Raw genomic sequence first — 26,990 nt, 5'->3', positions numbered from 1 at the left:
AAACAGTCATCAACATAAAACATAAGCGAAAAAAGGTAGAAACGGAGGAAGCAGACATTCTGGCTTTCTTCACAGCTGAAGATGGATTAAGTTTTAGGAAAAACCCATCCTCTGTGAGGCTAGATTGTTTCTTCGCGTAGAATTGATTAGAAAGTTTGTCGTTGTGATCCATTTGAAAAACATTACCGGTGTTATGAAGTGGTGAGCGGAAGTGATTTCCTGGCGGAGATTTTTGCCTACGTCGGAAAGGTCGTTCTGAAAACGAAATTCTCACGGAAAGTAAATCAGTGCAAAATCTTCTTCCTTCAGCAGGTGTACATAAAAGAACATCACAAAGTTTTGATTGTGGGCATCTGGGTTTGGAACTACTACACCAATTATTATCAAGTGTTAACTCAAGTGTGATGGGATAGTTCCCCGAATAAGAAGAGAATCTAATTTAGGGTATCGCAGTGACACAAGAAATAGCATTGTGTTCCGTTATGTGAGAAATGTTTTTGGTTTATACAATGGAAAAGCTCCAGCAAGGGAAGTGAAGTGTGTACATATGAATCTATAGAAGAAGACAACCATCCGTGCGGAAATATAAAATATTTATACGAAGCATCCCATTTGCGTAGAACAATAATTGAACTTGGAATAAGGTGCCCATCGAAAGCACCTTTTTTGAGCTTCTTACGATCGTATATAAGAAGCACCAGTAAAGATGGATTTACGAAAGGAACACATCTCTCTGCTGTTGCCTATTGGGGAGTCTGTCGGTGGAACTGGGTCGAGAAAAAGTCTGAGAAGGGTAAGTATAAGTATTTGGTGGAAATTAATTTTTTTAAAGAAACATTTGAATATATTGAACCTTTTTGTGATTCTCATGATATTGCTTTAAAATTTTATTGTATCCTAATGATAAACGCTCGGGATAGATCTCTTTGTAATGATTTAGTCAGTATTTTAAAGCAATTCTCTGAAACGGATTCTCGGGATTGAATTCTGGTGAAAAATTCTAGAGGCTCTAAAAGATACCTTCAGATGAGGCTGTTCCGAAGACTCAAGATGTTTCTTCTGGAATACTTTCAGGAGATTATCTAGATATCCCGCCAAAAACACCTCTAGATTTGAATGTTTGACAAACTTCTCCCACAAAGCATTCAGTTTATTTTTGGAAAAAACACGAAAATTTCGTTATATATTTGCTTAACTATAGTAGCAATTCGCATGTAGTTTTGTTTTTTTGGGTCTCTTGGTGCTAGTTATTGATCCATAGTTATTGCGCTCCCTGGTTGCCGCCACTGATGTTAATCTCAATCTGGAAAGTTCACTGTGACTCTTTTACACAAAATTCTAGGCTAGAAACACCGATTGTGGCCAGCCTATGAAACATTTTTTTTTATAAAATAAATGATAAGCCGGGCTTAGTGAGCCCTGTATACTCTACAAATACGCCAAATTAAAGCTTTTGATATTGCGCATCGTACCTTCGTGCTGTGCGTACACGAATTCTATCTGCCCTAGGAAGTTTTTTAAAACTACCTGAAGCAATAAAACAGTACTCCTCAGTGCTACAAAAACAGTGCTTTTCAGTGCTAAAATAAAAAAGGGTACTTTTCGGTGCTACTAAAACAGTACTTTTCAATACTGTTTTTTCTACTATTGATGCCTTTACGATCCTTGGTTGAATCAGTGTTTTCGATTTTTTGTTGGACCCGTTAGCGAAAGCAAGCGGTGGTAATCCTTCTTCAGGGTGTCTACTACCTGGAAAAACCTGGAAAACCTGGAATTATCAGGGAATTTTATTTAACCTGGAAAAAAACCTGGAATTCTCAGGGAATTCCGATAACAATCAGGGAAATTATTTTGAGGTAGTAATTCATGATAGAATATGTTCACAACAAAGGATTTTTGCGTCATAACTCAAAGCTACCAATATTTGCCAGAAAGCACTCTTCATTCGAAAAAAAATTCGGCTGCGCCGCCCTCTCGAAAGCACTATATGAGCTGTTCAGTGAGGATCCTTTCAAGTATCAAATTTTATCAGTTTATCAAAACATGATTGATGTTTATAATGTCTCTTTATTTTATTTAGTTAAGGATTAACATATCTAGCGGCTGATAGCAGGTTTCTTTTTAGATACCGTTTTTCATGCAAGTCTCTGAAAAGCCTTATTTTTTATGGAAGGTGTCTGAAGTCTCTATTTTATTCAAAATAGTCTCTAAAGTCTTATTTTCCTTATATTGCTTGCAGATAGTTTAGATGCAAAATTTCTTCTCATATTTCTCGAGAACAGTTTCAGGAGTTATCCTTGTGGTTGCTCCAGAGATTTTATCAGGAATACTTCAAGAAATTTCTCTATTTTTTCAGCAATTTTCATATGATGCTTACCGGAATTACTCCCGAATTTGCTTCAGGAATAACTTGAGCATTTCAACGTTACTACCTCTAGTAATTTTCTCAGGAGTACTTGAACAAGTCTATCCCCAGGACTTCCTCCAAATATTTTTTCACTAACTTTTCAACCGAGTTCTACAGAACTTAATCTAAGAGATTTCCAAAGTTTTCCACAGAATTTCATTCGTTATTAAGTTTCTTTTGATTTTTTCTAGAATATCTCCAGCGTTTCGTTTCAAGGAATTTTGGAGTTCATCAAACCTCTTCCAATCAATTTCTCAAAAAATCCCCATAGAATATTCAATAAGGTTTCACATCAGCATTTTTATAGACGCCAGAAGAACCTTTACAGCTTTTGTCCAGCGAAGCTTAAAGCTATACTATATAGTTTATTAGGCAAATTATTGAATTATAGGTTACATCCACTTACGATAGTCTTCTCCTAACGTGTTACGTCGAAACGCTGGTCCTGAACAATACGGTTCGAAGAAGTTCTATCTTGCAAAAGGCAACAGTAAACATTTAGGCAATCGATTAAATCAATTTAGATTAAGTTTACCCGTTATTGAACACGTTATCAATCAGGATGACTTCAGTTCTACCCGGACCACACTACTAGTAATATTCTAGGGCAAAGAGAAATCTAGTTCATATGATGTTATATTAGAGACATAATTCAATCCTTCAAATTTCGGCCCAACTTACTTTTAGATCTAGCTTTAAACAATTCATTTGAAATCCAAGAATTTATAAATTCACTTTCAAACAATCTTGTTAACACGTTGTCTAATCCCTCTCTATCAGCTATGTCACCGTCGCATTGACAAACGGACTACAATCGCCGGCGAAGTTCACTGCCTTTCATGGGAGCAGTGCTGCCGGAACACTACACATTCTTTTAGGAATATTGTCCTGTTTTTTCCAGCAGTTCCTTCACAATATCCTGCGAGATGTTTTTTTATATTTTTCAATCATCTTAGCAATAATTTAGCTCTAATCTTGGAAAGCTTATCAAGAGTGAGTCTTGCTGAAAATCCTTTTTCATCAAGGGTGACATATAGAAATTTAAATAAGTAACTGTAACATAAGGTACCCTAAAATTTGCTTTAGGAATACTTCACGAATTATTTCTCAACTTACTGTAAACTTTCATTCAAATTTCCTTGGAGAAAACTCCTGAAAACTTCTTTGAGAAATCTCTTAGAATTAATGGAGGAATTTCCGAAGAAATCTTAGGAGCAATCTCGGGAGTAATTCCTAAAGGTGTCATCAGAGAAATTTGCAATTAAAATCCTTAAAAAATCTAATGAACAATTTTGTAGAAAATCCTGAGAAATTCTAGGCGACATCTGGAGAAGTTTCTAGTTGAATATTATAACATGTTTTAAACGGGAGTCTTGGAGGATGTTCAAGAAAAACTGATTGGAGTATCACCGGATAAAATACTAGAGGACTAAAAGCTTTTGCGAAAAATATCTGAAATAATATATTGGTATTTTTGATGGAAGCCCTGAGGTATTGCTTATGATATTTTTGAAAAAAAAAACTTGGTTCTATTTTGAGACATCCAAAACAAAACTTTTGGAGGAATTTCTTAGGAAATTCTTGGAGAGTGGAAATCTCAAATAAAGATATCAATTCAATCCCTATCGTAATGTCGTTATAATACATCGAAGAATGTTTGTACGTTACTGGCGTATACCAGATTTGTTGGTTTGGCGTCGTAATGTCACGAGAAATTTGAAAAAAAAAATCTCTGAGAAATGTCTGATCTGATTAAACTGGTTTTATCGTGGTTCCTGTTAGGGTTTCGTTTTTTTTATTATTACTGTTTCGTCTCGTTTTGATTACTTTTTAGTCTCTTTTTTTTGGAAAGAGATTTCTAAATTTCCTATTCATATTGCTTTCATGCACAATTTTTAATATTTTTGGAAAATATTTGATGTCAGAACAAACGATTTTCGGAAAGTGTTCTGGAATTTGAATAACTTCAAATTCAATATTTTGTTACAATCGTGATTAATTTAGAACTTTTTCGAAGGAAATGAAAAAAAGTCATCATTTATTTAAGTTACCACAGTTAAATGTTATACAGTCGAACGCGATTACCCAGGGGCTTGATAATCCGTGTTTTTATTATCCGAAAAAAAAAATGGATCGGGATCCAGAAATTTTACGGATTATTTATATTAATTTAGATGGGTATACTGCCGTGAATCGCAAGTCAGTCCCATCTGCATTTTCGTCAAATGGAGTTGAGTTAAGTTTTCAACATATCTTCCAATGCTCTTTCAGCTGCTTTAATGAGATCATACGATTTGTTCGGAAAAAGTAGGAAAAACACCAAGTCAAATTGTCCCATAATGAAAAGTAGCCGCATATCAGTCTCACTACAGATTTCCGCATTGTGTAACACAAAAATGAACCATATGTTGAAAATCTTTATATTTTTCTTAGAAAGATATCGAGGTGAAAAGCAAATTGTGAAAGTTTCATTAAGATTCAAACATATTTCCAAACCTCTGGTATTTTTTGAATATTCGTATAGAAACGAATTTAGAAACTTCACACCCCATTTTCTTAATGCCTATTTTTTACAAATGGGGACTGACTTGCGATTCACGGCAGTTAGGGCAAACGCTCCCTTAGTGGAGGTAGCTCCAATAGTGGAGGTAGTGTGTTTTGGCATGTTTCGCGCTAATAAATGATTATGTGATATTTTTGTATTATACACGATGCGAAAATGATACAAGTAATCGAATAATATTCATGAAATTTAACCGTAAAAGTATTAAAAAGAATTATTTTGCTTATTTTTTTTTGCTCCTTTGCACCTATAGTGGTGCATCAGTACCCATAGTGGAGGGTCCCATAAGAAATCAATGGTTTGCGCCACTAAAGGAACCATCCTTAAAATATACCTCCACTAAAGGAACAGTGTTCCTATTATTGGTGCAGGCTTTTGCAGGAAAATTTCAAATGAATCGTGATTTTTATACATTTGAATGATAGAAGGATTTGAGATCTATCGAATGATACGTTAAAATCATATATTTCATGATCTTAACACCGGTGTTTTAGCAGTTTTTCCCTTAGGTGCGACCACTAATGGTACACTCGCCCTATATGTCTACTTAAATATGTAGCAGACCATTAACACGATTGATTCAATTTGAGATATTTTAAAGAATTTAGCTTTTATGCAGGTCGGAACTGTATGATCACATCGATTAACTTAGTGTTTATTGTAAATATTGCCACAAATCCAAATAAAGTTTTACTTTGCGCCCATGAAGCTGTCTTAGCTATCCAAACGACCGATGGAAATGAATGGTACATAATCTGTGCCTCAAATAATTTCAAGAAGAAGCCTACTGATGTACTTGAGAGTTCCGTTCAGTTCACAAGCTCTTACAAACGAAATAAAAAACATCATCATTGGCAAATACAATTCATTTGAATAAAACATAAGCTTTGGGTATTGTTAGCATCCTCATATTGTAATATGGATATTGGAATAGCTTCAACATGCTTTAAATAATCTTTAGAAGTGTATAAATAGCTATTAAATTGAAAACATTTTAAGATTTGTCATTAGTTTGTTTTAAGGCCGTTTCTTCACCTTCGCTTAAGCCGCAAACCACGTTTAAGCCAAATGATTAAACTAGATTTTAAAACCTAAGTGGGGGTGAAGAAATCGGCTCTTAGACATATAAATTAGAGTATTTCTTGAACCTGATTTTTTTTTGTAAAGCCTTGAAAAACCTGGAAATATCAGGGAATTTCATTTTCGGTAAACGAGTAGACACCCTGTTCTTGGACACCGTCTTGGGAAAAAATCTCTTAGGAGGTCTCGTCTTCTTCCGTTTATTTACTGAACATGGTTGCAACTACAAACAAAAGTAAGGGTGAATCTCTAAATTTACAGCTTCCCTAAAAAAAGTGGGGTTTGAAACTGTCACTAATCATGGGCAAGAATGGAAGAAAGAACGTTTCTCCGGAATGCGCGCTTTCTTCCAAGGGTGAAATGGATAATGTTGATAATTCCATCGAAATGAGCAATCAGTTCGATGCTCTAGTTACATTTTCCCGAACATCAAATCGAAGCAGGCCTCTAGCCCAGGCGTTTTGATTCAAGTGAGGAAGTAAAGAGTGTCGCCTATCGTGATCAGTTTGTTCCGAATTTGGGATTTAGGCGGGAGATCTTGAACTCCATTAGGGGAATCAAGGTTTCCTTCCAAATTGCAAAGAAAGGAGACTGTCGCGTTTTGCCGGAAACTCTTAGAGATCGGCGAACTTCTTCTCAAATATCTTGAAGAGAAAGAAGCACCACTTTTTTACTTATGGCGACAAAACAGAACATTTGTTAAAAAGTCGTCTTGAAAGTTCTCTCAGTGACTATAAGTCAACTGGAAGAGATCAAAAATTGAATAAATGATTTACATGGATTTCCCTACCCTAAGTAATCATTATGAAAAAGATAACCCAATCTGGATTTCTTCGGAAAGGGCTTTCTCATGAATATTATTTAGTTCAACTGTAACGAAAAAGATCTACATAATATTAAAGCTTTAGAAAAAGCAAGACTTAGGGGTTTATTTTGTAAATCGAGCAGATTTAAGTTGACTCGTCTATAATCACTGTCGATCAAAGTAAGCAGGTATATTTCAGATGTCACCCGTCGACTGCCATAGTAATCCAGTCACATAGAGTGAGGGCTGTCGAAAAACTCGAGTGACAGAGCCGTGTCGAGCAACATTTTTGGTCGACAGTGACTCCAGTCGAGTCGTTTTTGGTCGACTCGACTTATAAAATAGGGCCCTTATGTTCGATGTCTGTGTGACATGGGGAACATTTCCAGAAACCTGGACGAAATTTCCAGAACCCCACTCAGTGCCGTTGGTACCCAAAAAGTGGGGTCTTTGAACAAAACATTGCCGCATGGATGCTAAATGGCATGATTTGCGGAAGTTCTTTTCACGCTAAGGACATCTGATACCAAAAAAATATGAAATGCGCAAATTGTAAGGGCCCTCGTCAATCAAACTTTTGGGATTGCCTTTCGCGTAAGCGAGTCGTCGAGGCTCGTGCCAGGAGATGAACGGGCAATATCCGTTACAGGTAACGGTAACGGGTCGTTTCCGGAATCCCCCTGGTAGAGTATCGAACAATTGTTCATTTTTCAGGTTATCGATCGCTTGATCAGACCCATCAAGAAGATTTATAATCATGCTAATTCCAAACTAATTTATTCCGTCGAGTAGCCGTTCAAATCTTTTGATTTCGAATGGATCTACCCTAGGAAAATCCTTTGTCGGATATTGTGGCGAGTTAATTTAAAATCCTCCCCTTATCATACTACGAGGTAACCGTTCTAATTGTTTCAAATCAAAATAAAAAATCTGCCGCCACAGGAAATTTCAACTCCGCCTCTTCGTCTACCGAAAATTCTAATAACATATATTTAGCAGTTATTACTGAACTTATATAAATCCTGGATCCAAACTCAAAAGAGATCCTATTTTTTTTGTTTATCGTGATGATCGACTTGATGGAGCATGTGGGGAATCACCATTCATAGGCGTATAAAACATCAACCGTTTTCGTCATTTGAAACTAAAGTTTTTTGAAATCTTTAGGTGTTTTCTGTTGAAACACCAGCTTTGGTAAATATACTTTCATAGCTGGATATTTGCCTTTTCAAATGCTATGGACAGCAAGTTTAATTTGCTCCAAACTGACTTGCGAAAATTGACTCGCAATAAAGTTCAACATTTTTTGTCCATTGTGACTTTAATGCCAAACATCGGGTCATGGAATAATTCACAAAGTAATTCCAACGGCAGAATTTTATTTCATAAATGCTCTTCGGGATATTCTTCAATTCAATACCCCTGATATCCCTACATGTTTTTCCTCTTCTAGATATCCATCTACGATTGATTTGGTCTTAACCGACTCTAGTCATCTTTGTAGCCAACTGAACACTCATGCTGTTTTTGATTCTGATCATGTCACTATGGCTTATCAGGTGGCCAATATCAAAAAAGTGATGTGCCCCAAATTTCAATTCTTGTTCGCATTTCATTGTAAACATGTTTGCCAAGAAAATCCCTAAAATATTAGGCATGATTTGCATTGCACACTCAGATATGAGGTGCCAAAGTTGAGCCTATGGAGAAAAACTTGTTTTTTTAACTAAAACTATTGGTTTACTCAAATGAATATAACTTTTTTTCTATTATACTTACGTAAAATGTTTTTAAACCATTTGAAAGCTTACAAAAAAGCTTCCTAGAAACAATAAGAAAAAATTAAAAAGCACCAAAATAGTGGCTTTTACGATGTTTTTTTTTTTATAAAGAGATTAAAAAAATCGAATAAGCTTATAGTTAACACATCGAGTACTTTTTTGTCCCAAGTTGTCCCAGGCTTAAATTCAGATCCAAGGGTTACTTTGGGATGTAAACTAAAGGATCGTGAAGAATTTAGCTGCACAAATTTGCACTTTTTTAATTTAAGGCTTTTTGAATTTTTCCAATATTTTTAACCATTTTCTATTGAAAACAGCTAAAAACTAATTCAGAAAATAACTGAATTTCGCTAAATCATTCATATCATCATATTCTATGTAAGTTTTAATATTTATAATGGTTTGCACAACGTTAATCGCATAAAAATGGCTTATATGCATTATAAGTAACAAAGTTTAAAATTTCGCTATAGGCCCTATTCAAAAGTTAGTCTCGAAAACTTGTTTTTGAAAATAAAACATCGAATTTGTATCATAAAACTCATAAATACGACATGAGATAGAAAAAAATATTTTTGGCCGTCAGTCTGTATGGAAAACCGCCCATAGTGCATGTACATCCTACATCCTCATCAAGAAACTTCCAGAAAGTAGCTTCTTATCATTCTTAGTTGATATATTTAGAAATGTTTTCAGTTGGTATATTTTTCTGACAAATGGATGAATGCTAAGGTTGTAACAAATTTTAAAACCAGACAAAAATCCTGCAGAAGCTTCCAGCTATCGTCAAATCAGTTTGCTTTCTTCATCAGTAAACTTTTTGAAAAAGTTATTTTGAAGAGAATGATGGTCCACATCAACGAGAATTCAATTTTTGCCAATGAACAATTCGGATTTCGCCATGGACATTCGACCGCTCATCAACTTTTACGTGTAACAAATTTGATTCGTTCCAACAAATCTGAAAGCTGTTCTACTGGTCTTGCTCTTTCTAGACATAGAAAAAGCATTCAACAGTGTTTGGCATGAAGGCTTAATCGTAAAATTTAAAAACTTTAATTTTCCAACATTACATTGTTAGAATAATTCAAAGTTATCTGTCACATCGTACACTTCAGGTTAATAATCAGGTAAATTATGCTGATGTTCCTCAAGGCAGCATTTTGGGACCAATATTATACAATATTTTCACATCTGACTTACCTGAGTTACCTGAGGGATGTCAAAAATTTTGTTTGCGGATGACACAGGCCTCTCCGCCAAAGGACGAAGCCTGCGTGTCATCTGAAGTCGATTGCAAAAAAGTTTGGATATTTTTTCTTCATACTTGCATAAATAGAAGATTTCTCCTAATGCTTCCAAAACTCAACTAATGATATTCCCACATAAACCAAAAGCTCTTTATTTGAAACCTTCAAGTAGACATGTTGTCACGATGAGAGGGGTTCCTATAAATTGGTCAGATGAAGCTAAGTATCTAAGGCTCTTGCTAGATACGAATTTAACTTTCAAAAATCACATTGAGGGCATTCAAACCAATAGTAACAAATATGTAAAATGTCTCTATCCCCTTATTAATAGAAAATCAAAACTTTGTCTTAAGAACAAGCTTTTGATCTTCAACTAATTTTCAGGCCAGCCATGTTGTATGCTGTACCCAATATGGACTAGCTGTTGTAATACCAGGAAGAAAGCTCTGCAGAGGATTCAAAATAAAATTTTGAAAATGATTCCGAAGCTTCCTCCCTGGTATAGTACCAATGAGTATTCTATGTAGGAATGTTGAAACATTGGAACAAATGTCAAATAAATAATTAATAATTTGCTTGAAAAATCGTTACAATCTTCTATTGCCACGATGGCCACGATTAATGCGTTATATATTAACCTTCCGTCAGTCGCTCAAAAAAAAGTTACACCAGCGGTCGCATCGTGTACTGAGTACACGCGGAGCAATTTTGATTGTAAATCCAAAGCTAGGCAAGATAGAATATTGATGTCTTCGGCAAATTTCTTCAGTCCAACGGTACCAATTGATTAGTGGACAAATAAAATATTGGAACCATCCTCACCTTTTTGTGGCCATCGGATTGTGCCCCGGGGAACAGATAAAGTGGACATTTCGCAATGCAACATCTCGAACGCAGATATCTCAGGATCTATATATTTTAGCAAGATGGTGTCTTCGGCAAAGTCGTTCAGTAGGTCAAGGACTAACACGTAATAGGCCGCTTGTTTCAAAATTCTGCCACCAGTTGGCGCTAGTGAGCATGTAATTTTTCAAACACAGATATCTCAGGATCCTGATTACCTAGAAATATGCGGTCTTCGACAAAGTTGTTTAGTAGGTCAAGGACTAACATATTATATGCCATCTAACTTGAAATTATGCAACCAGATGGCGCTAGTGAGTATACAATATTTCAATCATGAATATCTCAGGATCCCGATTTTTTAGAAAGATGGTGTTTTCGGCAAAGTTGTTCAGTAGTTCATGGACTAATATGTATTGATTACAGGTTAAGGCTTAGCGTGTGATCGGGCACTTAACTAGAAATTCTACCACCTAGGCGCTAGTGAGCATGCTGTATGTTGATCGCAGCTATCTTAGGATAGCGATATTATAGCAAGATGGGTGTCTTCGGCAAAGTTGTTTAGTAGATCAAGGACTAAACATAAGATGTGCCGTTTGATTAGCAAGCCCCGTTGTAAATGAAGCCTAACCTTTACTATTTTACGTATTATAAAAACTTTTAGGGACCGTCCATAAATGACGTAGCATTTTTTCACTGATTTTTTTACACCCCCCCTCCCCCCTCGTAGCATTTCGTCACAAATGCTGATACCCCCCCTTGGAAAATACGTAGCATATCAAGCAAACCCCCCTCCCCCTCCCTACAATTATTTTATTTGTTTTCCTTAGGTTTAAAACAAAATATGTAATGGAATTCAGAAGTTCAATACATGTTTTGATATTAATTACTGACTGAACCGTAAGGATAATCAAACGAATAAATGTTTGATTTGCAGTAGCGCTCAAAAGTAATTTATTTTTAATAAAATTATTAATTGATTAATTTTAAATTCAATTATAATTAATAAAAAAGTAATTTGTAAAACAGTTTTAAATGAACTTTTTCCTGTTTAAGTTGTTTGCTAAATTGTATTACTTTTGCTGTTGTTACCATGAAAAATTAGTTTACAGCTGAAGATATAAAAAAAGAAAAAATCTTTGATTGGATTGATAGGTTCAGTAACGAGTTAGGGTACAATAGATTTCATAATATGTTGAAAAGACATTTAATTATAGTAGAGGATTGGTTTTTAATTATTCGTTGTTAGGAAACGGATTTCAGTGAAAATGTATTCGTCATTATTATCCAAAATCAAATCCATTTAGCAATCAGGTGCCAGATGTAGAAAAGATTACACTTGTAATATTTGGAATGTTCAGAAAATCTTAGCGATTATTATACAAGTTATTCAACTTTATTAATTTTTCAGCTTAACTTCACTATCGATCCCCATACTGAAATAATCTTACACAACCTATAACGCAACAATTATATACTAAAAATAATCTTTCTTCAAATTACCGAGTTATTATGAAAATTGAATGATAGAACAATTTCGATAACACTGGAATCTGTTGTCCAGGTTTTTCCATCAAGTTTAGTTCAGGCTATTCCATCAAGAGCATTGATATATCAAAACAAATCGATGAGTTGATTGGGTGGAGATCTTCTGCAACATTGAGAGCATAATACACGGAATTAATATCTTGTTTTAATGTAATGTAATATTTGCCAGAGCGATCATATGTTTTTTAAAGAAATAAGCTTTTACAGAAAATATGAATAGAACTAAAACAATGTTTTCCAAGTCTTTAAAGCCTTGATTTTTAATTAATTTATTTATCTTTCAATTTATATTTTTATAAATTATTTGATTAATACATGAATATAATGTTCACATAATTATTTAAAATCAAAATATCTTTGATTTTTTTCAATCTTGTCATAGGAATGTGTTGAAGCTGAATCATCATTTTAGAACCCAAAGAAAACAAAGAAAAAAGAAGTTTGATAAAAAAATAATTACGTGTCATTTTTTTTCAGCGCCGCTCATTTTACCGACGTGATTCAAAATGCTACGTCCACTAGCTAGGACCCCTCCCTCCCCCTCGTCACACATCGTCACAAATTCGTGGAGACCCCCCTCCCCCCTAAAAAGCTACGTCATTTATGGACGACCCCTTACCGGAAGACGACTGCCAATGAACCATTTTAAGATTAGCAAGTGGTGGAATTCTCCTTGGAGGCATTTCAACAATGCTGCAGAACTTTTTCTATGGGAGGGGCATGTTGCCCGGTTTGTTTTGAAACGTCAATATTTGGACTGTTTACAGAACACGTCTTGTACTTGTTTGAGAAGATAGGGAGGAGGATCCTATTCGTGGCATTTTTTATTCACTTCGGCAGTGGGTTTTTTTAAGCTTAAGAGCTCATATTTGGCCACAATATGTGTATTGAAATGTATCTTATTGCAAAGTTTCAGTTTCAGTTGAATCATGGAAGTGCCAAAGCTACTCTGCACCCTACCAGACAAGAAAAAGTTGTATGCAGAGCATGACCAACTAAGTAAATAACACTTTGACACCAACAACTATAGAAGTAATACATTTGCTACTACGATAGTGCAGTTTTTCCTAAAGGCCCAAACGCAATGAAAGCGGAATGGCAAAGGAAAGCGGAACCGGTCCATCAGGATGGACTATAACATGCTAGTCGACTCAGTGTTGGTTCACTTTCATTCGTTGACAGCTCAGTCGAGATGGTGTGATTCATGCTGGCGAACCGGTTCCGCATTCTGTTGCCGTTCCGCTATCATTGCGTTTGGGCCCACAGGGTGGGGGGTGTATTATACCTGTTTACCCTAATGGGCGTCAAAAAGCTGTTACACAAAAACGAAGTTGGGTGTGTGTTAGTGTGAAGCGATATGAAAGTGACGTCACCGGTTAGCTCGGTCTATTATGGCGACTCACGGGTTGACACACACACTACAATATTGTTTCAATCGCCTCGAATTTGTTAAAAGAGTGCATTAGGCTTAATTAACTGTCCTGCTTTTTGACATTCACTGCTGGAATTGTTTCGATTTTTTTTATATGTAGATGACATCCACTGCTGGAATAGTTGACATTTTTTTATATGGAGTTTCGAGGTTATGTCAGGCGTGCAACGATCTATAGTCATTGCCAGTGTTGTTTATAAATAAATTCAAAATGCTCTCAGTGCTTCTCTAGTATAATCATAAAGTTAACGATCCATGGTTACTCTGATAATTGAAGGGATCAAGGTTCCGAATTCTCACTCACTCTCACGATAATGGATTTATCCCTCACAGAAATTTTCAGCGATAAGCTGGCTTACGATTTTATCCGTCAACAAACAAAGCGAAAATAGATAATTGAATATTTCCACAGCTGTGAGAATTTTGGTTTTTTCTCTCTCCTATCCATGGAGAACTTTTCCTGTACCCATCACCACAAGCAGCAGTTACTTTAATGTACCATCACTTTCATTAAGTATATATGGTATTATGGACAGCGTGCACGCATCGCGGTTGTTTTTAGCAATGTTCTAGGTTCGAATCCCGTCGCCGGCACAAGTTTTTGTTTATCCATATAGTGATAATTCTCGGGAGCAGTGGGTGAGCGAAAATATGATGGAGTGATAAAGAAATTATCCCCAGAGTGGAATGATTTTCGGTTATCCTACATTGTAACTCTAGGGAAAATAAGTGTGAGCGAAAAAAGATGCTCACGTGAGGAAGCGGAAAAGCATTCTTATAACGTGCGAAAAATTATAGATTTCACATCATGGATACAAAAATGCAGAACCTCGAAGGGACCTTCGACTCATGGTAATATCGGATTATGTACAGTAATACCTTGGAAAGCTGTTGTTGGGGTAATTACAGTAAACATGAAATTTGAATTTTAGTATGGTTCCATAAGTCGATATCGAGTAGCGAAAAATTGACTCATGGTGGTTTCACAATATACCAGTGCAGCGAAAATACAATATTTTTTGTGTTGCTATAAATGAAGTAAGTCAAAATTAAACGATCTTTTAATGACTCAGTTTTGTAGTCAAATTATTTAGATATTGAAATATAAAATCATCCTACAACATTGATTTTGTTATATACATTGTTCATTATTAATGCTAGATTATAACATATTTAGGAAACCCTTTGCATTGGGGTCGAAAACGAATGTTACCTAAATCAAACAGTACTTATGTTGTGAAAAATTAGGTTTGCCGATATCTCGGTAGAATATGTTCCGAAATTCGATTTTGAAAATTACCGAATCCTTAGCTATTGGGTTCTTGGCGAAATGTTTCGCTGAGGTCGGAGACATTGTGTAAGTGTGTACGGATCTTCATTTACCCGGTTCACCGTATCATGAGAATTTCCGATATCATTCACCTGTATACCGCGTAGTTATAGCGTGTCTTATGTGAGGAGAACTTCTGTGCGTTTTACGAAGTCTTTTCAGGCAAACATAATCAATGTATTCATCAGAAGTTCGTTTAATAGGCTAGCATGAGCATGAGCATGATTGACCGCCCGCAGTTGCAACTCCGTTATTGCAAGAACAGCTGTACTTACACAGAGAATCAACAGACACTACTCGGGAGCAGTAGCATCCTCAATGTGTAAGTACTGGTGCTCTCATTATTATAATAAACAATACCGGCGCCGGCTGCGTCCGAATGCAGGTCAATTTGGGAATGGGAGGGAAATGTTGACGTGTTACTTGCTTTACAGAAGCCGAGGAGTCCTCTTCACTTCCACAAGAAAACACTGGGAGTTTGGATATGGGAAACGATTCGTTTTGGTAAATGATAAATATATTATTCGAAACGAATACGTGAGCATATACACGGATGACCGACACTGATAGTGCGGTTACTACGCAAACCGGAAACGATATTGATTTCGTTGCTCGCTAGAGAGGAGCTTACAACAGGTTTAACGTATCAAACACTATTGACCGGTTTTTTTTTCGTTTTTCACCGGCGCATTTAGTTTTTTCTTCCGCGTAACGCGAACCGGACACAATTGATCCGGAATCCGTCGCTCGCCCACAAGGAGCATGCAACAGATTCAACGGATCCAACACTACTGACCGTATTCATCAGAAGTTCGTTTAATAGGCTAGATATAAAAATAAGATTGGTCAATTTGAATCTAGTTCAAATTCTAGAATTAACCTTAGGCGGCATCCACAAATTACGTATCGCTCTAGAAGGAGGGAGAGTAGGCTCAGGCGTTACGGCTTTTACAAAAATTTGAAATTTTTCATACAAAAAGCGTTAAGCAGGGGGGAGGGGGTCAAAAATTTTTAATTTTGGCATTACGTAATTAATGGATGCTGCCTTATATCTCTAATTTTATGGTGTGCTTGCCTATGCATTCACAGCGAAATATTTTAACATTTGACAAAACGTGTTTTGATATCCCAAATGATCAAAGGATGTTCAGAAAATAAAATTCTCACTGGCGCCGAGTTACATAATTCCAAATATAATTGCCAATAACATGTCAGCACTTTGCTTACTAAATAACTTTGACGAAGTCGTCAAGTTTTAAAATAATCTGGAACTCGAGATTCTTTATTAGAACAATTAGAATCTGGACCTTTAGCATAGCCTGATGGAAGTATTTGAAATCTAGCAGCCCACAGCATTTTAAATTGAATGTTGAAGAATTTTGAGTACTTTACCCCTCACACGTTGGCCCATGATATACAGAACTACTTCATCCAAGACACCATATTTTTAATCTAATTTTATTTTCCCAATCAGGATCCTGAAGAACCTGCTTTCGAAAAAAAATGCATAGTCACTAGCACCGTGCTGTGGAAGAATTCCGAATCAAACGGCACATCACATGTTTAGTCCTTGATCTACCAAACAGCTTTTCTGAAGACACCATCTTGCTAAAATATCGCTATCCTGAGATCGCCGCGATCAAAATACAGCATGCTCATTAGCGCCATCTGGAAATAGAATTTCAGGTTAGGTGGCCTATCACATGACCTATCACCGACTCAATACTTTTGTTGAAGACGTCAACTTTCTAGGTAATCGGGATACTGAGATATCCGTGTTCGAATAATGTCAAGCTCACAAGTGCCATCTGGTGTAAGAATTCCAAATTAAATAGATCATCACATATTAGTCCTTGAACTACTGAACAACTTTGCCGAAAACACCATCTTTCTAAAAAATCAGGATCCTGAGATATTCGTGATTGAAATATTGTATACTCACTAGTGCCATCTAGTTACAGAATTTCAAATTGGATGGCATATAATATGTAAGTCCATGGCCTACCAAACAACTTTGTCGAAGACCGCATCTTTCTAGGTAATCAGGATCCTGAGATATCTGTGTTTGAAAAAATACATGCTCACTAGCGCCAACTGGTGGCAGAATTTTGAAACAAGCGGTCTATTACATGTTAGTCCTTGACCTACTAAACAACTTTGCCGAAGACACCATCTTGCTAAAATATATAGATCCTGAGATATTTGTGTTCGAGATTTTGCATTGCGAAATGTCCACTTCATCGGTTCCCCCGGAGCACAATCCGATGGCCCCTGGAAGGTGAGGATATTTTCAAAGTTTTATTTGTCCACTAACCAATTTGTACCGTTGGACTCAAGAAATTTGCCGAAGACATCAATATTCTATCTTGCATAGTTTTGGATTTATAATCAAAATGCTCCGCGTGTACTCAGTACACGATGCGACCGCTCGTGTGACGGGCCCGGTGAAAAAAAGTTACACGAGCGGTCGCACTGGTGTACTGAGTACACGCGTTAAAACTTACTTTAAAAACACGATGTTTTCGAATACTTTTTGTTGATTTTTTCGAAAAATTTCTTCTCTACAAGCAAGAAGAAGAGTTGATTTTGGAATAGGACCAACACCCGGATCGATTTGAAGGGATTTTCAACATGTTTTTCGACTTTCCGCAAAGTGCGTGTACTCAGTACACTAGGGCGACCGTCGGTGGGTTAAGTAGACCTGTTCACTTCTTCTAAGTTACCCTTGCCACTTCATATTCCGAACATTGGTTGGGGTGTGTCAGGCCGAACGGGAAAGCTCATTGTATCCTGAAAGAATTTTTGGCAGGTCGATGTCCGCCGAGAGACATCGCAAATATGCGCGCGTTGACAATTTGGGCTGGCTTGGGTTCTTTTCTTAAGTGCGTGAAACTGCTGTAGGGAACTCATTTGGGCAAGCGTATGTCAATTGCAACTCTACAGATCTATTGCGATGAATTTATTTTCAAATGAATGAGAAAAACGACCGGATATGCAGAACTTTTTAAATGGAAACATTTAACTAATATATTACAGGGATAAATCTTAAATTAAAAAGGCCCTCCCCTTGGTTATGCGACCTTGCCGCGATGGGAGGGCATAATTCATTAGCCCATATGATGAAAACCAAAAACGTAACCTGTAGTGGTGGTATCACATTTTGGCATATTTTTTGCTTAAAGCCGCGTCATAATTCATATGGCATATACGCAACCATATGTCGGATGTGATCCAACGGACATTCTCCGTCATTGATAGAATTGATGCCCATTTCAAATAATTAATCTATTCGAAGTGGACATTAATACTATTGGTGACGATCAGTTTGCCTTTTGCTAACCAGAATGATCCGTAGCCACTCTTACTATTAGCTAGCTAGACACATCGTTATCATGTACGACGTAGGGAATAATACTCTGAGGAAAATAACTAGTAGATTCACTGAGTAGAAATAAGTGGCGACAATCTTATTTTAATATGGTTTTTACATTGCCATAAAAAGAAATACCTCTTTTGTAACAACGGTATAAATAATCTAATTCAAGCTTCATTATCGCAAAATTTACAAGTAGAAAATAGGCATTGTGAAGCATTGCATTTGCCACCGAAAAATGAATCTTGTAGGAGACTGTTATAGAAGCCAAAGGTAACTTTACCCTTAAATATTCACTACAAAAATGACTATGGACAGTCTTGGGAACTGTGACCACAATTCACCACAGTTCATCGATTCTGCCATTCCACCAAAACACAAAGCAGCAGCAGCATCAATACCATCAGGCGTTGCGCTGCCAACGGTTCACACACTGCTTGACTGTTTTTGTCTCTCCACTATGACCATTTTCGGGCAGCCATTCCAAGCTGAATGATTGAAAAAAGTGTTAAATCATTCAATCGCTAATATTTCACTTGTGTTTTCAACTAATTGAAATCTATTAGCTCTAACAGAAAGACCACAATCATTCCGTTACGATACATATAAACAAGTTCAATTTCATACTGCCTTTATCGAGCAAAAATGCAAAACCCCGAAAACCGCAAAAATCGTGTCACCACTGTGCTCGAGTCATTTCGCATTCGGGGTTGAAAAACGTTAGGAAGAAGAAGATTACATTTTTTGAAGAGCCGTGACATTTTTTGTTTTGAACCGTCATGGTTTGCTTTGGATTTTGATGGTCGTGTAGAAAGATGTAAATGTAGAGGCGGTAAATGTTTGCTCCAGTACTTTTCTCATCCCTGACTATGGAAAGTAAGACGCTGAGATCGATCATTAGGGTTCACTTGCTAGGTTCGAAAAATTGTTGAACGGACAAGGAAAGTGACTTTTTCTTTAAGGCGAAGTAGGCCGTCATTGAAATTTGTATGCGTCGTTGATGATTGTTGCTAATTCACCTCACGATTTCGAGTCAAAGAAAATCAGTTGGTTTTGCACTGACACAGCTGAAAAGGTATGAGCATACTTTATGCATGTTAGAGCGTACTGTGATACTTTTTTAAGTCAAAATAAACTATCAAGACTGAGTTTTATCACTTTGAAATGCAAGCTGAAAAGTCATCATTGTTGCCAAAACGAATGACGGGTTACTTAGCCTTAAGGATATATGAACGTAATGACCAATAAATACTTTTAACAATAAAAAATGAAATTAACTAGAACTACTACTAACCAGCTTAATTTTGTTGAGACTTCACGACAATTGACATTTAAGCCTCTAATCTTACGTAAAAGACAGGAGTAAGCAGAATAGCACTTAAATGACAAATTATTCAAATCCATTTTGACTAGACATTACAGTCAACTTTAGTTCGTTGCACTAAACCCGTGGCCCGATTAGTGAAAGACTTTCACTAATCGGGCTAAGATTTGAGCTGTCAAAACACCGATTACAATAGAAATTCAGGGCTACCAACATTGACAAATTGCGGTTTATGTCAGAATGTGACGCTTGTCTTCGTTTTAGGTGGGCTATAGCCCACTTAACGGGAGCCCGATTAAAACGAAGTGCAATTAAACGTAGTGCAACGAACGAAATTCGAATGTATTAGTAATGACACTACTACACTACTATTTCAAACAAATTCTGATGGAGCTGCTGATTTTCACAATGCTTCCTTTTCTCAGAAGCAAGGGAATATGGGTATTTTTCAAAAACTATCACGTCACAATACTAATAAAAAACAAAGTTTATGTGGGCACCATAGCCTAGTCCGTCTGAGTATTAGTCCTGGTAGAGGGGAAACTTGGCAAAAGCCAGACCGAGGGTTCAGCCTTGACAAGTTAAGCTGTCAGGCAGCTCCAACTGAATACCACAAAAATATCTTAAGTTACTTGACTTAATGCTATTGAATTATTTTTTTACATTGAGTTGGAAATTTGAATTGCTTGAGTTTTAGTTATCATTGGTTCGTCATAGACAGTTATTGAAACCCTCTCATTGTCGATCAACTTTGTCCTGTACAATTCACCAATCGACTATGAGTAGGAGATATTGTAGATCTCAAAACCGCTAAACTATAACTAATTTGCACATATTTTGGTATTTTTTTTCTCTAGCATTGGAATCAGTTGTCACGTTTTCAAAAAAACCTAATCTGGATCGTATTGATAGCCGTCTGCATTTTCGTGTTCTTCCTAATCCCATACGATGATGCCGCTAGTCGGGAATCCCGAATATCCGAAGAAATGGAGCATATCCAAATTGCTCCCTTCAAAGATCGGGTAAGTGTTACTGAGTGTTTTATTGTTCTGGGTCATGGTTGCACAGCGTGTAAGGAAAATTTCGAACGAAGTTTGTGATTTGTTTCTGCTATAACACGTCTAAGCTCGTTTAGCACTTATCCTCAATATCTCCACTATGCAACTATTTCTGTATTTCACTGTTCCATCACATCCCGTTTTTCTATTTTGAATGCAGCACGAACATCTAGGCTCATTGCATCTAGCAGCAGCTGATACAGCACTTCACGATAAAGGAATTCCCGGTCGTAGCTTCCGTTCGACGGATGGCAGCTTGGTTAAGGAAGTCAGCTTGGTTGGGTCGCAAAATATTAAAAACGAAATGCGTAGCCGTGGGGAAGAAAGTAAAAATATAATCGATGAGCCTCCAGCAATGGATAGCGGCAGTAGAACGAATAATGATGATAACCGACAACATTTGGTGGAGCAGAAATTAGACGAACCGGAGATTAATGCTGGAGGTGAGATGGCTAATGACGAAGGAGTCACGTTACAAGTGATTCAAAACGAACTTAAGGAAATCGTTGATAATGAAGAGAATGTGCTCGAGGAGAACCGGCGAAGTGACAATGCCAAAGATTTCAAGGTAGGTAAATGGAGATATTTGAGCGCCAAATTTGTCTCTTTTGCTTCTGTTTGTGTATTTGTAAAAGGTCATACCATGGAATGCTTATAATTAGGTTTAGTTTTATTATACTAATTCTCCTCCATCTACGAGTTCACCAAACTTATGTTATTGTTTCAAATCTTTTAGGGACCGACAAATGTAAGACAGCGAGCTGTGATTGAAGCATTCTTACATTCGTGGCGAGGTTACAAGGAGTTTGCTTGGGGACATGACAATCTGAAACCCATTTCGATGAGCTATTCCGACTGGTTCGGACTAGGTTTGACCATCGTAGACAGTTTGGACACATTGTACATCATGGATCTACAAGAAGAATACGATGAGGCTCGAAACTGGGTCGACCAGTATTTGCGATTCGATGTGAATCGAGATGTAAACCTTTTCGAGGTGACCATCAGAGTGCTGGGGGGGTTATTGAGCACTTACCATCTGAGTGGAGATAAAATGTACTTAGACAAGGCGCTGGATTTGGGACAACGCCTATTACCATGTTTCGATTCGCCATCGGGTATACCGTATTCGGATGTCAACATCGAGACAATGAAGGCGCATCCACCGAAATGGTCTCCAGACAGCTCCACTAGTGAAGTAACAACGTTGCAATTGGAATTCAGAGATTTATCTCGAAGTACGAACGATCCTGCTTTTGAAACGGTAAGCTACAAATATCATAACTGAGAAAATCATTATCCTATACCTCCTACACTGATAGGCAAAATAAAGTGCCCACTTTACCAGTTTTCGAATTTCTCTCATTGATTTGGTTCAAATTAAAGTTGACACTCTTAAATCTTTTTTGATATTTTATTTTTGATATTCTTTTAAAGTTACACTTACTAAATTTGGAACGGTGCAGCATGGAGGAGAAAATATGATGGTCTGGGAGTGTTTTTCATGGGGTGGAGTAGGAAGCCTTATGAAAATCGATGGGGTAATAACGGCAGATTCCTACATCAACATCTTGCGGTAAAATCTGAAGGTTTCGCTTCGGCCTTGAAGAGAAATTCATATTTCAGCAGGACAACGACCCGAAGCATACTGCCAAGAAGACCAAGTCTTTCTTCCGGTCTTGTCGGATTAAACTGCTGGAATGACCTCCACCAAACCCTGACCTCAACCCCATCGAGAATTTGTGGGCGATTCTCGATGCCAGGGTTGACAAAACTAGTGTTACCAACAAACATAATTATTTTGAAGCCTTGGAGCGTGCCTGGGAAGAACTAGATCCACAGCACCTACAAAACCTGGTGAAAAGCATGCCGAAGCGCCTTCAGCGAGTCCTTAAGGCCAAAGGAGGACACATTAACTATTAAATTGCTCTTATTTTTCTTTAATTCATCTTTTGATAAAGAAGGAAGTGGGCACTTTTTTGTCAATACAAATTGATTTTCTTTTTCTTTGAGTAAAACTGTTTTTTTTTTATCAAAATTTTGGAAGTGCAACTTTAAAAGAATATCAAAAATCAAATATCAAAAAAGACTTAAAAGTGTTAACTTTAATTTGAACCAAATCAATGAGAGAAATTCGAAAACTGGTAAGGTGGGCACTTTATTTTGCCTATCAGTGTATGCTCATTTACGTAACTTGAGTGTGGTTCATTACAAGGATAGAAATTTGTAGGTATAAGCAACAAACTACCGTAAAATCGGGTGTAATTGATCAGAAGGGTGAAATTGATCATCGTATCACACGATTTTATTTACTCGTAATGGAGCACAAATTTCAATGTAAGCTGCAGTAAATGAACGTTGCTTGTCGTAACTACTGTCGAATTGTGTGTTGTAAAGTTTTTTGCGTTAAAGAATGTTTATTACTATGAAAATAACGTAAAATTTCAAAATCATGCACGATGCTGTATTGACAAACACCTATGAACTTCTATTTATAAGCAAGGATTTGAACATGGTATCAACCTGAAAGTTTGTGAGGATGCTTGAGATATATCCCCAAACCAGATTTCATCACCAAAACTAGTACCAATTAGCTCATATGGTTAAAATAATTGAATTTCTGTTATTTATCATTGAATTTCTTAGGAAATTGCATACATTTAGGCGTTTTCCGCGTAATTCTTGAGATTTAACTATTCGCAATAATTACAATATAAATATTGCATTGTTAAGAATTTTACAAGCATATTCGGATTCAGGGAGCTCAAATTTATCATATAGAGTTGTTTTGGAAACTAACAGTAATGGCATTGACAAGTGATCAATTTCACCCCGAAATGAGATCCTCTGATTTTTTATTTTAGAGGTACAGGTCGGACTCGATTATCCGGAGTATCGTTTTTTTTTTCATTCAGGATAATCGAATCCTCCGGATAATCGAATCACTAAGAACAAAATTGAAATCTTTGACACAAGAACTTAAATATTATCTTTTTTCGTTATTGGATTTATATGATGCGATGGCGTAGCCAGACATTTTTTCTAGGAACAGTAGGGGTCAAGAAAATTTTTTTTTGACCTGCATACACAAAAAAAAAACACTTTTTCAAACCCCCCTTTTCTTAAGTACGTTCTGCACTGCAAAATCATCCATATTGTATATTGCAAAACCAAATTATCTAAGATTTATGCATAAAAATTGAAAAATGAGAACATCAAAAAACAAATTCCGGATAATCGAGTCTAAAATTCCGGATAATCGAGTCCCCGGATAATCGAGTCTCCGAATAATCGAGTCCGACCTGTACTGCCCATAACTGCATAACAGTCACATTCGACATTTTTGACAAATTGGAGTTAATACCATGGAGAGTCATCAAATGATAAATACTTTCGATCAACTTGCTGAAAACTGTGAGATTGTTCTAGAAAATTCGAAAAAAATACCAAGTTGTTTTGTCACATTGGTAATTATAACCGCATAACAGTGACATTGAGATTATAAATGATCCTCGTAATGTAACAGCAATGAAATTTCTATCAGAATTACTTTCTGACTATTCACCTAGTATTCGATATGAGTTGTACAAAATATTAGCCTCAAATAAGCACTCTTGAGTTCCTGGTAATTTTTAGAAATTTTAGTTTCTTCCCATACTGCCATGAAATGTACACTTGGTATTCCATTTACTCAATGCCTCCTTTTGTCGAATGTTACAAATATGCAGTTATGGGCAGTGTATTTGTTAACACTAAAATGGCATTTGTTAGAAAATTTCGGTACATAAGTCGATGAGGCTCACCTTCGTACTTGCTTTCCTGCATTTAGTTGTTTGGCATTGTTGACATTATAGAAAACTGACTAGAAAAACCGTGAAAAATGATCAATTTCACCCGAAATTACGGTACCTTATTTCGCTCACTGTACACAAAAAACTTCATTACTTTAGTATGTTTGATAATCTTTTTCGGACTATACGGATAGGCGATGGGTTGGTTCAAATATTACGTAACGTAAAATGTGACAATTTTAGACCGCCTCCCTCCCCACGTAACAGCTTTTGTATGGAAATTAACACGATGAAAGACCCCCTTCCTCTCCCTGATGCGTTACGTGATATTTGAACGATCCCTAATTATATTTTACCAATGGTGGAACTAGAAGTTTCTACCAGGGGAGCACGACTGTCTCTCATTTTGTCTTTCAATTGAAACACCCGACATCATGGCTAAACCTTTGGGACCAGTTCATGGCAAAATTATCAACGGGAAAACCCGGATTTAGAAATTCCGGTTCCGAGGATCTCCCACAATCTAGGACACCGTACCTGCAAGGTCTGCGAAACAAAAAACACTATTGAGCACGTAATTTGCATATGCCCGCTATATGACAGTTCCAGACAAATTTACGGAAAGTCCGCAAGACGACTTATCGTCGGTTGCATAATTAACGATTATTAATCATTCGTCAAATACCGCCCAAGTAACCACGAAGCTATATATGAATACTTTATGTTTGCTCTATAGTGTGCTATCAGATTTTGTTTTAAAGCAACATAATCTTTAAGAGTTTTATAAAGCATAATTAAAGTGGGAAAGGGCCCCACAACAACCAAATTAATGCAATACTTGGTAAAGCAGTTTTAATGCACAAGCCCTACTAAAGCATTTATGGTTGTATTCTTGGGGTTCATGATGTATATTAGCTTAAAATAATGTATATTTAGGGCATGCGTTAAAAGTAAACAAAATAATGAGTTTTTTTGGCTATTTTTCAATGGTTTTCTTTGCCATATCAATGATTTTTTTGTTTGAATCAAGATTAGAACCCACAACTAGGATGATGGATGATGTGCTGAATGCCTGGCGCGTTGGTGTCCTGTGCTAAAGCTGCTGATGTGATAAGGTAGGATAAAAGTTCCTTATAAACGAAGCGATTGTGTTTGTTAACCGTTACCATTCGCCCAGTTATTACGAATAGAAAGAATTCTCTTCGGCGATTGAACAACAGTGATTTCCTTTCCTCACCAAATGAAACATCGATAGAAAGGATATGATCACCATTCTTTCTCGTAGAGGAAATAACATAACAAATGTGAGGGAACATTCAGCCTTCCCTCATGTATTGTATAATGGTGGTAGTGATCTACAATTGAAACGAAACAAAATTAATATATTGTGCACTCAATGCAAGCGATCCTATATATGACTGCGTGGCCGACAGTTCAATATTTTGTTCTTGCTTAGTCCTGACTGTTTAACTATGTAAACTATTTTGATCATCTCGTTAGAAATTCTTTTCGATATTCTCACATTAGCAGAGCTAAAATAGTTCCCAAGAATAGGATTAAAAAACTAAACTGTCACTCTATTACGATGTAGTCCGCTGTTTTCTGACAGCGAAAGCGGCGGAACTTGACTCCCATACTTTATTTCGGTACCAGCTTTTTGAATTTTTTACTCGGTTAGTTTGCTTTTATTTCGCTCGATTTGCTTTGCTGTTGAGGGGTAGATTTTGACTGTTGCTCAACGGGACACATGGTCGTTCCGGTAGCACTGGTGGTGACTGTCGCTGAGGACGTCGGCGACGATGATTGGGTAGTGGTGAGAGTGGCAACAGTAGATACAACATCGGCAAAAATCACCGCCAGCGGGAATCGTTTCTGGCAACTCTTCTTGAACGCATCTATTTGATCCTCAGCTAGGCCTCCAAAGAATCCGGATTTCAGTAGCAGAAATACTTTCGTCGCATCCTATGAAAAATATATATTTTTGTAATTAAATGTTGAAACTTTTAGGGATGGTACACAAATTATGTCACGCCAAATTTCAATATTTTCGAATCCCTATATTGTGATGCGGATAATCGAGTAAGGGAGAGTTGATTGTAGGGGAAGGGTTGGTAAGAACACCTTAAGGATATCATCTTGTTTCTAATGAAAAAATTTATTAATTTATATAGCTCGATCGCACATCTTTTTTTTAATGGTTTATTTTGTCATGTATTTTTAAAAGGTTTACAATTTTTCAAGTATTTCAAACTTCAGTGTCTAGATGAAATTCTAACGCATCGATGTCGAAAACATTATCGTTGTTGTTAACAAATATTACATATTGAATAAACGTTTTTAGAAGTTTACATTTTGCTTGTCGTCTTATGCCTTGCAGTACAGGCTGAAGTAGATTTGTGAAAGAG

General features: G+C 36.6%; 1 protein-coding gene across 3 annotated transcripts; it reads left to right on the top strand.

Moving 5' to 3' along the window:
* On the top strand, positions 1-22,148 carry LOC110681198 (endoplasmic reticulum mannosyl-oligosaccharide 1,2-alpha-mannosidase-like). 3 transcript variants are annotated; one of them, XM_021856979.1, is made up of 5 exons: positions 1-201; positions 313-793; positions 20,594-20,758; positions 20,955-21,362; positions 21,531-22,148. In XM_021856979.1, exons 2-5 carry the CDS (start codon positions 707-709, stop codon positions 22,080-22,082), a joined length of 1,212 nt encoding a protein of 403 aa, XP_021712671.1. In that variant the 5' UTR covers positions 1-201; positions 313-706; the 3' UTR covers positions 22,083-22,148. The 3 variants fall into 3 exon arrangements, with proteins under 3 accessions (XP_021712671.1, XP_021712669.1, XP_021712668.1); XM_021856977.1 differs by having other exon boundaries at positions 310-793; XM_021856976.1 differs by having other exon boundaries at positions 1-793.
* Positions 22,149-26,990: the final 4,842 nt, after the last annotated feature.

The sequence above is a fragment of the Aedes aegypti genome, unplaced genomic scaffold (assembly GCF_002204515.2).
Source record: "Aedes aegypti strain LVP_AGWG unplaced genomic scaffold, AaegL5.0 Primary Assembly AGWG_AaegL5_hic_scaff_565_PBJ_arrow, whole genome shotgun sequence".
NCBI classification, from domain to species: Eukaryota; Metazoa; Arthropoda; class Insecta; order Diptera; family Culicidae; genus Aedes; species Aedes aegypti.
This window is presented reverse-complemented; position numbering and strand designations above follow the sequence as displayed.